An 11,069-nucleotide genomic window follows, 5' to 3' on the forward strand; every position below is an offset into this window, starting at 1 on the left:
TCAGGGGTGACTCCCTAAATGGACGGGACGCGGTTTGACTCGCAAGCGGCCTGTGTTCGCCCCACGAGGCGGGCGTCTTCGCGGAGGATCCACCAAAAGAGTTTCCGCAGCTTAGGAATTCCGAATTTCGTACTTTATTCACAAATTAATTAATTTCAGTCTTATTCAGTAGGATGTCTCGATCAAACAAACAAATTTCTGCACAAAAAAATCACTTAAATAGGAATCAATAGAATCGAGGTTTAAAGTTGGATCTCTGCCGAGACTTCACGGCGTGCAGATTGCGACAATCTAAAGCAGAGACGTGTCATTTCGCTCCGGGGCAGTGTTCTCAGAGAAGAGACATGGATGTCTTTGTAGGAGATCTGTCATGGAATTCGGGCTGATGCCTCCCGAAAGCCCAAATCACGGCTTGACTCGAAGATACAACTCAGATTTGAGCTCCGCGGTTGACTCCGAAGGCAGGTCTGCCGTGGAGCTCGAAGTGCACATCTGGCGCCACTCTGTTCTCTCGCGCGAGTCTGCCGAAGAAGAGGAACGCCAGGAAAAGGAGGGCCATGCCGCAGATTGGTACAAGTACGACATAGAAGGATTCTCCCGAACCCGAGTCCGGGAAAACCACGTAGACCATGTTTCCATGCAGTTTTATCTCAGGATCGTCCAGATCCAGGTTGAATGCGGATACTGCGATTTTATACCTGCAGGAGGAGGAAGAGTGAGGTACCACGCCGTTCATTCGCGCGTTCGACGCGCCGTTCCATCTACGGAATCTACCGCACTTACGTTTTCCGTGGATCGGAGCGCTCGAGGGTGAAAGACCGCGCCGATCTCGGGAGATGCTTTTCGTACGTTTCTTCGATGTTGTCGTCTAATGACGTTTGGACAAGGAGCTTGTAGCCGCTGACGGGCCCGTTGGGATTGACGGGTCTCTTCCAAGTGATCATTATCAACGTGCCGTTTGTCGAAGGGTGCACCGCGAGATTCCGGACAGGCGATGGTTCTGAAGAGACAGGATCCCATCAGTCTCCACAGACCGGAGAACCAAGACCCCGAGAAAGATGTCTTATACATGGGATCGAACGGATGCATTTGTTCCACGGAGCACGATTACTTGTAACGTAGGAGAAAGTCTTGAATTCAGTGCGATTCCCGCAAGAGTCTTCCGGGGATAATATGCTGCTCACGCATACGCGTATGCGGTAACGGAGATACTCGTAAGCCGTCAGGCCGAAAGCCTCAGCGGCCGATCCGAGGGAGAGGAACCTCAGGGAGGTATCCGAGTCCTCTGGAGGTCCGAAGGTCATGGATAACTGTCGGAAAATGATTCTGAAGTGGACTCCGCTTTCGGTTCTATTCATGACCACGAGGAGTGGACCCCGACCTGGAAGCAGAATTCGAAACGAATGAGCAGGAGGATTTACGCGGATCCCCTGCAGAACTATGGACAATGCGTCACGATTGGAATTACTGACGAGGTCTGCACTGCTCCTCCGTCCAATGATGGGTGTCCCCTGTGAGAAATATTTCGGGGTCGATTTCCTTCGGTATACTGCGGAACTCGTAAACGGAATTGTCTTTGAGGCGGGGACGGGATTGAAGACGATCGCTGCGGGGATTCGAATTTTTGCGTCAAGTCATCTGTCTCGAAGCGAAAATCTCAGAGAGGCAGGATCGCTAAACGAAAGTTTTCGCAAACTCAGAGCCATAATCGTATGTCTACTCACGGGAACTTCTTCACCGCAGGTTCGCGCACAAGAACATCGTAGTAGGCGAACATTCCCGTTTGCGGTCGCAATGGGATCCATGGGAGTCTGACGCGGTTTCCATCCTGCTCGCCGCGGATATTCTTGAGGATCCAGAGAGGTGGTATCGGTCCGGAATCACCGACGTAAAGTTTGCTGGGCCGCTCGATGACTTGCGTGTCGGGAACGAAGTAGACTGCGATTACTTTCACCGAGAAATTTATGTCGTACTCGATGGGTATGTTAGCGGTCGAGTCCTCGGGACCGCGACTGATTTTGAGACACGGACGTCTCCCTTCACAAATTTCGATATCGTAGTGATGCAGCCACTGCATCTTCCTTGGCATGCTCCAGATCAGCAAGTATTCGGCGACCGCTTCGTCTTTCGTGGGTGCGATGAACGAAATCAGTGGCGTTGCATAATCTGCGGGAGATTGAATGAGAAGGCTCACAGGCTCTTATCGACTCCGCTCGTCTCAAATCGGAGATACAGCTCTCTGACGAACCCGTTTCCAGAGTGACGAATGAAATTCCGGCATTATCACTATCCTGCCAAGCGGGACTCGAGGCTTTCAGGGTCAGAGCGTACTTCGTCGCAGGCACGAGGTCGTGCACGCGATAAACGTACGGCTCAACTCGGAAGATCCGGAAGAAAGATTCAGTGCGTAGTCCGTCACTTGCGAGCTCGATGGAGAATTTCACTTTTAGCAGGGAGACGTTTGAGGGTTTCTCGAAATTCCATCGTATTATCACGCTTTTGTCGGAATCCTTCGCAATCCGCACGTTTGTCGGAGTCGGTAGTTTGGGAAGAGCTTTAAGAGGCGGAAAAACAAACGAGACGTGAAGACGGATAGCTCTGGTTCGCGTGGTCTGGTTCGATTGTTCGGCCTGCGATTCCAAGATTCGGACTCACCCTGAAGCTGGGACTCTCCCTCTGAGCAAATCGCTCCAGTTATCCAGATCGCTAAGATCGCGAGTTTCAACATTTTGTGCCTCTCCGACACGAAAATGCCTTTTCTGAATCTCAGCTGCCACGCCGAGATTCTCGTCCCTCGGAGCCGTCGAACGAATATTATGAGTTCGGTCTCCGGGAACTACTTTTTTAAGAATAGGCAGTGAGGAGTTTGAAACTGCACCTTCCCAGCTATTGAGCCGTTCGAAATTGTTAAGAGCTTCCACGTGACGCTTCGCGTTTGCCGGGTCTCGATGACACGTTCGAACATCGTGCGACTTATGCTGAATGTTCGCGTCAGCTGCTGCAGGAGGGAGGGGCATCCGCAATGATGTGATGGAATACGCGAACGAGACGGAGTCGTTTTCCTGCCCGATCCGCTTGAGAGCTCGCTCGCATGAGTCGCGGAATCTCGGCCCCGCAGAATCGACCCAAAATTGGGCAATCCACCAGAACAGAATACTAATCTCGCAAGCAGGAGAGATGGACTGGATGCACAGGGCTTTTCCACATCATAATCGAGCACTCTTCGTTCACGGAGCGAAATCATCGTCGCCACTGTTTTCTGGTCATTGATGAGGCCCGTATCGAACGGGGTGCGATCCTATTCTCCCCGGAGAAGCCCCGACGGGAACTCTCATAGCTCTTGAAGTTCAGTGCATGTACTCTATTCACAAGTTTAGTGCATGTACTTTATTCACAAGTCCAGTCACATAAGTTGAATACTGTCAAACTCGTCGTGCGCACGAATAAAAATTTCACAAAGAATCGCTTAAATAAAAATCAGTAGATTGATTGAGTTCTCAGCCGACATTCTGCTGCGCTCAGGATGCGACAATGGAGTGCGGAGATCTGTCATTCCGGCGATAGATTCGAAATTCAGAAATCAGAGCTTGGATTCCTCCGAGGAATCCCATAGAATAAGTGGATGGGAGAAGCCCCGACGGGAACTCTCATAGCTCTTGAAGTTCAGTGCAGGTACTCTATTCACAAGTTTAGTGCATGTACTTTATTCACAAGTCCAGTCACATAAGTTGAATACTGTCAAACTCGTCGTGCGCACAAATAAAAATATCACAAAGAGTCGCTTAAATAAAAATCAGTAGATTGATTGAGTTCTCAGCCGACATTCTTCTGCGCTCAGGATGCGACAATGGAGTGCGGAGATTGGTCATTCCGGCGATAGATTCGAAATTCAGGAATCAGAGCTTGGATTCCTCCGAGGAATCCCGTAGAATAAGTGGACGGGAGAGCTTGCTCTAGATCTTGATGGTGGCACGAGACTGACCTTCGAGCATCGGTTTCAATTTTGGAAGGCTGCCCTCCTCTGCTGCTTGAACCCTTCACCTCACACTCGTGTCCTTCTATCATGTAGAGTGCATCCGACAAAACAGAGTGTCGACGAAAAAAGGAAGATCACGCTGAAGACCACTATAGCCGAAATATGGAAGAGTGTTTCTTCCATCTTCTGTTCGTGGATGACCGTGCGGGTCGCCGGTCCTTCGAACTCGATCTTGGCATCTTCCAGGTGTCGATTGAATGCCGTGACCCCGATTCTATACCTGCAATGCCTCGTCCATTCCATTTCGAATCCATAGGGGAACGAGACGCATATCCATACCGATCTGGCACGCGCACCGAGTGTGATCGGGTTTTATGCGCTCTTCAAGTCAGAGAAATCAGCCAACTTACTCCACCCGGTGCTTATATTTCTTGATCTGGTACTCTCGTTGGTCAGCTCCGAGCTCGACCTGTCTCTTGTGTTTCTTCTCGGCTTGGATCTCCTCTACGTAGACTCTATAGCCGTTGATCGGGCCTCGGGGAATAGCTGGGGGCTCCCACGTGATTCTCAAGGATACTGTCACCTCTACTCTTAGATTCTGGACCGGAGAAGGATCTATATCGAGGAATGGATTCCGCTCAGAGAATCTGTTTCAAAGACTCGAGCTTCTTGGGACGGATTCAATGTAGAAGTTAAACAGTTGATTCCCTGTACCTCCGACATTTGAGAGCATTTGGAACTCCTTGAAATTCCCGCAATCATCTTCGGACTTTTCTCGGAAAGTCAGACAATTGCGTATCTTCATCTGGAAGTACTCGTATTTCTCTAGAGCGAAGAGGTCTAACATTAGCGGTCCGATGTAGAAGTATTTTTTGCTCTTGAAAGAATTAAGGAAAGGGAGGTTCATGGGAACGATTCGGAAGCGAACCGCGTGCTCAACCCTCTTGATGATAAGGAGGAGGAGCAATCTCTCTGAAAGGGAAAAATCGAGGGTGATGAGATCCAAGGAGAATTAATCTACTTCCAGCCCCTCGCAATAATTCAGATTCGACCCTGGATCGGAATGGCTCGTCCGACCAGATCCGCTCCTCCATCGTTTGTCTCAGATCAAGCGCAATATCACTACGGGATAGAGCGACATGGCGAGAAGAGGATATGACATCGTTCCTGACTCACCCGATGAGTAGTTGTGGATGTCGATATCTCGTAGTCTTCCCAGGTAGCTGAAGTCATTCCCGTCGACACTGAGTGAATTCGGCTGCATTTCGTAGACGGTACCGCTCGCGAATGCCGCAGGAACGAATTTCTCGGGGAAGAAGGGAAGGCTCGTGCTTCGATTCCGGCGAGAGAAAGAAAATAAAAGAATCACGACCATGTCAAATGAGAATAAACATTCGGAGGTTCGAACGGCAGCTTCCTATCTCGTCACGAATGGACTCACTTGTACATGTCCTCCTCGTTATGCTGATCAGATAGGAATACTTCATAGTAGCTGAGCGGACCATTCTTTGGGAAGCGTGGATTCAACTTGAGTTGGACTCTATGGCCAATCTGTACGGCCTCGACCACTTTTGAAAACTCTTTTGGATCGCCCTCATTCGTCGATTGACTGAAAACTTCGCTCTCTCGTCTAAACGCGTTCAGCTGCGGTGTAGAGTAGATAGCAGCAATGACCATGGTGAAAGTCAAGTCATAGTCGATGTTGAAAGTCGCGTTGTTGTCCTGAGCTTTGATCATCACTAAGTGGCAGTGTAAGTGGCACAGTCTTATCTCATAAAGCTGGAGCTCTCTCAATTTCGGTTCCAAACTCCATTGCACGGAATACTCCACGGAGTTCTCTCGATTCGTGGAGGAAACATCGATTATCACGGGGCTCGGCCAATCTGCAAGCGGCGCCTCGTATAGGTTGTCGAAATTGATTCCTGGAGCGACGAAATCGCCCGAAATCTTCAATTTCCGAACGAACCTCGATCCATGGTCTTGAAAGTTTCGCGAACGAGTCCACTGCTCCTCCAGTTGGGAGCCGTCGCTCTAATTGACAAATCATATCTCCTCGATGGTGAGAGTCCATGGACATCGAAGAGGAGCGGCGCGGACGCGAATTTAGGATAGAATTTGCGTGTTTTTAAATGCTTGGATTGGACAATCAGCTCGAACTCTATTCGGCGCACAGACAAGTTCGCGGGAGGCTGGAAGTCCCACTCAATTCTGATATGCTGATGGTCCACATGGCCAATGCCCACAATTCTCGGTTCATTGAGCTTGGGAAATCCTGTGAAGGACGAGATCAGTGGGATGGAAGTAGAATTGGGGGTATGTTTCAGTCTCCGGGAGCCGCTCAAGCTCATATCGAGTTTATCGTTCGGATTCCGGGGGGCTCCGGCATAGGTATCGAGCTGATGAGCGGAAACACTCACCTGTCTTTATCGCCAGGACGACGGTCGCAGCAGACACAATGATAACAACGGATTTCCACATCACGCCGAGCCCAGAATGAGCACGGACTTCGTAGGAGTACCTTTTCCGGGAACGAGACCTCGTCGTACGTTCGTCCGTGATCTGGAAGCGGACCTCCGGAAATTTTCAGCTGAGGAGTCCCCTCTACAGAACTGTGAGCGTTTATCTCCGTCGATCACTCAGTTTCTAGAACGCTGAGCCACGGAACGAAAATACCATGATGAACGTTCCACGGAATGCAAACCATGCTGAGGTGCACGTAGCCGTTGGTATTTACTCATCGGAGAGGGAGAAGTCCTCGTCTGCTTCCCCTGAAGTAATCCGCTGACGGAGATTCCGTGCTTGATTTCCACCTACTGGCGGAATGGGGTCAAATACATACAGTTGACGACACTCGACATCCGAGCAAGTCTAAAACGGAAGCGCGTGAAGTGCTCCCGAAAATCTTCTCTGGAGTCAATAGCGTCATACGACTCCGGCACTAACCGTCAAGCTGTTCGTCCGCGTCCATCGAGGCTGCTCCAGGGATTTATCTCCGCCATTCGGCTCTGGCCGCCCAAGAAACTTTGAGTCGTGATTCGATCCGCAGCTACTGTCGGCGGATTGAGTTGCGATCCGCGCGTCCGCCTTTCGAGAAGTTTTCCGGAGAAGATGCATAAAATATCTCGATACGGATTGTGGATTTTCGCGGGAGCACTCCATTCTTTGCCACGCGTCTCAGACTTGCGCGCAGCGGAGATTGGTCCACACTGACCGAAACCCGCCGAGCCGACCAGATGATCGCTCTCGTAGGAACCTAGCAGCGCGTCGCATCGGAAAACTCTCGCTAGTAGATGACGGTGGGAGGCTGTCCTCGCGAACACAGGGTACCGATTGGTTCGAACGAAACCCTCCGGCGGAGCGGCGGCTCCCTCCGTCGATCGATCGCCACAGACTCCAGAGCTCATGCGATGAACGGAACTTCGGAGAAGGTCGCAAGAGGAGCTCGTTCGCGTCTAAGAAAATGTGGTACACGGGTTCCGCCAGAGATCGTAGAGAAAATCTGACGGAACAGAGCCTAATACGAGGATTTCGAAAGGAGCTCATAGAAATTTTCAGCTGTCACAATGTAATTTATTAGCCGCTTTGGAACAGCGGGAGGAATCACAAAAGTCAAAACTCGTTAATTTCATTCAGGTATTCAGAATTTGGATAACCATGAATTCATCACTCAACTTCAAAAATCTATCAATAATGAATCACAATTTAGGTCAGAGAAGCAAACTTGCTTAAAATACGATCTCTCCTCTATCAGGAACTCCATGGGATACGCTTTTGAAGGCACTCCGTATTGAAGTGCTTCATCGCCGCCGGAGAGCCATCACCTTCCTCGAGCTGTCCCACCGGAATTACTTCGTCTCAACGGGAAGCAGGGCTGCTGCCGCGCACGGATGCTACCGTGTCGTGAGAATATGTTCCTCACGAAAGCTCTGATTCCACCGGATCTCCCGATCTTGATGCGCAGCTTGAACGGGCCGATACCGCTCGAGGGTTGCTACCGTCGAGTATTTCGGGATCGTCGTCATTAGCGAGTGTAGCGTCGCGTTCCCTCCTCGTGTCGGAATCCCCCTCAATTTCCTCCTGATAGTCGGCAAGATCGGAGGGGGCATCGTGTTTGTGCCTGTAACGGACGCAGTAATACATCGGCCCCATGATCAGCAGTGTCCCCAACACTCCCGAGACCGTGTAAGGCCACAGAGATGGAGGCTCGGGAACAATGAAACTCCTTTCACTGAAGAGCTGCTCCCCACGGTCTGTGTCGATAGTGAATGCTGAGACAGCGTACGAGTACCTGCAGTGGGGTAAGGTATGGTCTCGAAGAGGGAATTCGAATTCCGAAATAAAGCAATCCATTCGATGGAATTCTCGAGCCACTTCTACATCATCCGAAGCGAATGCAACTTACGGATCCACGACGTGCTGAGGGTTATAGGGGAAGCTGTGATCTTGAGGGCCGAGCTTGAACTCGTGTTCTATACCTTCCTCGAATCCGACTCCGAGCATTTTGAAGAAGGATTGAATTGCGTTCAAAGGTGTTGTCCGTATGAACACCACATAACCGGCGATTGGCCCGTTGGGCGTATCGGGCTCGTCCCACCGAATCATGGCACGGCCGTGTTCCGTGTAAGTCAATGGGTGAACCTTGACCGGAGAGGGTCCTATCGAGGAGGGAGGATCCTCAGAAATGTGAACATTGGAGAATTCAATGGTCCAGGTCTTCCAGAGTCTCAGCCCCCGAGAAACCTACTCGCAACGTTGCTTCTCAGTTGAGTTCTAATAGTAGGCCCGCAGGTTTCCACTGTGGATTCCGGATGGAGGAAGCATTGGCTAGTCTCAAAATCCACACGCTGGTACGGCGCTAGACCCGTGAATTCTCCGACATCGGCAACGTAGCGGTTCTTGAGGAATAGCGGCGAAAAGATCACAATTTTGAATCTTCTTGATGATTGGGCATTCATTGGGATAACCGAGAAGCGGATCGAATCCGACCTGCGCCTCAGGACCTCGACAGTCACCGGTGGAGCTGAAAGGGAGCTCGGGGATTATACGCATGCTCCCCGCTAAAATATCTCGACCCCCGATAAAACTGAGGGTCTAGAAGTTGTTCCAAGTCCAGCCAACGGAAGATGCAGAGTCCCTTTGGATCAATCTCTCTCATTGTCCAGCAATCGAGACTGGAATGACCGTCTACCCACAACTCACGGGGATAGTATTTCGGTATCCTGAATTCGTAGACCTCACCGAGGCGCTCCGTCCTCTCTCCCTCCATGTTCTGCGCGTCGCATGTCGCCCTGAGCCGTACCTCGAAGGCTGGACCTCTGAGCGGTGGAACGGTGATATTCAGATAGGGAGTGGTAAGGATGTAGCTGAAACGAGAATCAGGTCGTTTCTGCCGCTCCGGAAATCCGACATCCTCATAGTACGGTCTCCAACACCAAGCGATCCGATGGTTTTGGTGGCAGACTCACGTGACGCCCGGGAGTGTTTCGTTGACGTTGACAATATGAAGATGGTAGTGAGTGATGGGTCTGTAGGGGCTGAGAGGAGGATCCCATTCGATGTACACCCAATCCTCGAAGTGGATAGCCTTGATTATGGACGTAATTTTCCGGGGTGGTTTGAGCTCGATTTTTCCCTCAGCGGAACGAGCCATTCGATCGCTCGGAGGGATCTCCTGGACGTTCCGGAAGGCGGTGACCGTCAGGGTGAAATTAGCGGAGGAGGGAATGGTGAACTCGAAGATTCCGTCGCTTTGCGTGACTGTCGCACTGACGCATTTTGGGTAGCAGTAGTCAATCATCAGTTTCTCGATTTGCCTCGGATCGGTGGCGTCCCAAGATACTAAGTACTGATTGGGAACCTTCTGCTTGACTTCAACTCGTATGATTGGGTGAGGAGCTTTCGAGAGGAAATAGAACTCATACGGTTTCGATCTATGGGAGGTGTGTCGGCCACGCATTTGATCCTTATACCTTCTCGTGAGATGAGCAAATACCTTCAGTCCGATTCCGAAACGATGCGATGTATTCCATGCCTTCTGTCAGGTCAGACCGAGCTCGGAAGAGCACAGCATACTCCTCTTTAGACTCGAAGAAGTCGATCTTGCGAAGCGGATCGGACACAGGCACTGCAAAAACCTTAGACTGACCTCCTAGATTCAAATGCACGCTCATGTACGCCGGAGCGTCGGAAATCCTCGAATGCGGTCTCTTGAACGTCCAACGGAAGGAGGCGCAAGTCCGGTCCGTTGAGTTGATGTGTAAGCTTCCCAAGACGCCGAAGAGTTGAGGTTCTGTCGAAGAGGAATAGAGAAGCGTTCGGATATCTCTAGAGTTTCTGTAACATCGGGGAAGAATTTCTTCCGGACTCACCACCGTCAGCCGGATCAGCGAGCAGGCTCATCAAGAGAGTACTCAACAACAAAGGCCACATGGCCGAGCTTTCGTGCAATCGACTCCAGCGATCAAAACGTTCTTTAAGTTGCCGTGGGACGGGGGATTTTTTTAAAATTCAGTTGGAGCCCTGGCTTCTCTGCGGCTCTGATTGTAGTGTTTTCGGGTGTCGTCTGCCGGCTGTTCGATCGCTCACGTCATACAAGCCGTGAATGTGCAGGGCCGGTATTCCAAGGAGGAGGATACATGATCCCATATAGGGACGCTGCAATCGCCCGGCATCGCCTCCAATGCGGACCTATTCGTTGACCGACGAATCACCATGCTTGCCTGCCGCCGGACGCCTTCGAGAAATATACAGCTTGCGGAAATGAGGGGACACCTCGACCCAGCGAGGTTGAAAATCACTATGAACACGAATATCAGCGACGAAGACAGCATTCGCGCCATAAAATTCCGACGGCGGAGTCATGCTGTGCTGCAGCTGAGTTCCGGCGGGCTCTTCAACAGGACCGTGAGGAAGTATCCCCATTCGAAATCTTGAGCTTCTTCAGGAAGACGCTCGAAGCGATTTCTTCCTGTGATCCAAGTACTCGATCAGTGAGGGACTTCGACGAAGAACTCAATGTGGCTTGAGTAGGCGATTGCGAAACTGTGCCGGGAGAACGGCTCTGAACATATCTCGCGCGGATTCGTTCTCGGTT

The 11,069-nt window shown here is 50.9% G+C and overlaps 2 protein-coding genes across 2 annotated transcripts; both read right to left on the reverse strand.

The window, feature by feature from the left end:
• Nucleotides 1-208: 208 nt before the first annotated feature.
• On the reverse strand, nucleotides 209-2,909 carry LOC100905270 (uncharacterized). Its single transcript, XM_003740289.2, has 7 exons — nucleotides 2,656-2,909; nucleotides 2,249-2,554; nucleotides 1,725-2,166; nucleotides 1,473-1,606; nucleotides 1,112-1,381; nucleotides 784-1,000; nucleotides 209-698 (listed from the first exon to the last, which is right to left on the reverse strand). The coding sequence occupies exons 1-7, from the start codon at nucleotides 2,726-2,728 to the stop codon at nucleotides 431-433; spliced, it is 1,710 nt and encodes a 569-aa protein (XP_003740337.1). The 5' UTR covers nucleotides 2,729-2,909; the 3' UTR covers nucleotides 209-430.
• Nucleotides 2,910-4,042: 1,133 nt separating this feature from the next.
• LOC100905419 (uncharacterized) lies at nucleotides 4,043-10,523 on the reverse strand. Its single transcript, XM_003740290.1, has 14 exons — nucleotides 10,345-10,523; nucleotides 9,969-10,265; nucleotides 9,442-9,871; nucleotides 9,176-9,339; nucleotides 8,721-8,996; nucleotides 8,379-8,631; nucleotides 7,955-8,264; nucleotides 6,394-6,535; nucleotides 5,943-6,248; nucleotides 5,418-5,859; nucleotides 5,153-5,307; nucleotides 4,691-4,948; nucleotides 4,387-4,591; nucleotides 4,043-4,256 (listed from the first exon to the last, which is right to left on the reverse strand). The coding sequence occupies exons 1-14, from the start codon at nucleotides 10,403-10,405 to the stop codon at nucleotides 4,043-4,045; spliced, it is 3,513 nt and encodes a 1,170-aa protein (XP_003740338.1). The 5' UTR covers nucleotides 10,406-10,523.
• Between the last annotated feature and the right edge of the window lie 546 nt (nucleotides 10,524-11,069).

This window comes from Galendromus occidentalis, unplaced genomic scaffold, assembly GCF_000255335.2.
Source record: "Galendromus occidentalis unplaced genomic scaffold, Mocc_1.1 scf7180000076870, whole genome shotgun sequence".
Taxonomy (NCBI): domain Eukaryota; kingdom Metazoa; phylum Arthropoda; class Arachnida; order Mesostigmata; family Phytoseiidae; genus Galendromus; species Galendromus occidentalis.

Coding starts and splice junctions, on each gene's coding strand:
- LOC100905270 (XM_003740289.2), bottom strand. CDS start 2,728: ATGTTGAAACTCGCGATCTTAGCGATCTGGATAACTGGAGCGATTTGC. Junction 1,607..1,724: donor CCTGCGGTGAAGAAGTTCCC/GTGAGTAGACAT, acceptor GAATCCCCGCAG/CGATCGTCTTCAATCCCGTC. Junction 1,382..1,472: donor GGAGGAGCAGTGCAGACCTC/GTCAGTAATTCC, acceptor TTCTGCTTCCAG/GTCGGGGTCCACTCCTCGTG.
- LOC100905419 (XM_003740290.1), bottom strand. CDS start 10,405: ATGTGGCCTTTGTTGTTGAGTACTCTCTTGATGAGCCTGCTCGCTGAT. Junction 4,592..4,690: donor AATGCTCTCAAATGTCGGAG/GTACAGGGAATC, acceptor TCCTCGATATAG/ATCCTTCTCCGGTCCAGAAT. Junction 4,257..4,386: donor AAATATAAGCACCGGGTGGA/GTAAGTTGGCTG, acceptor GAGGCATTGCAG/GTATAGAATCGGGGTCACGG.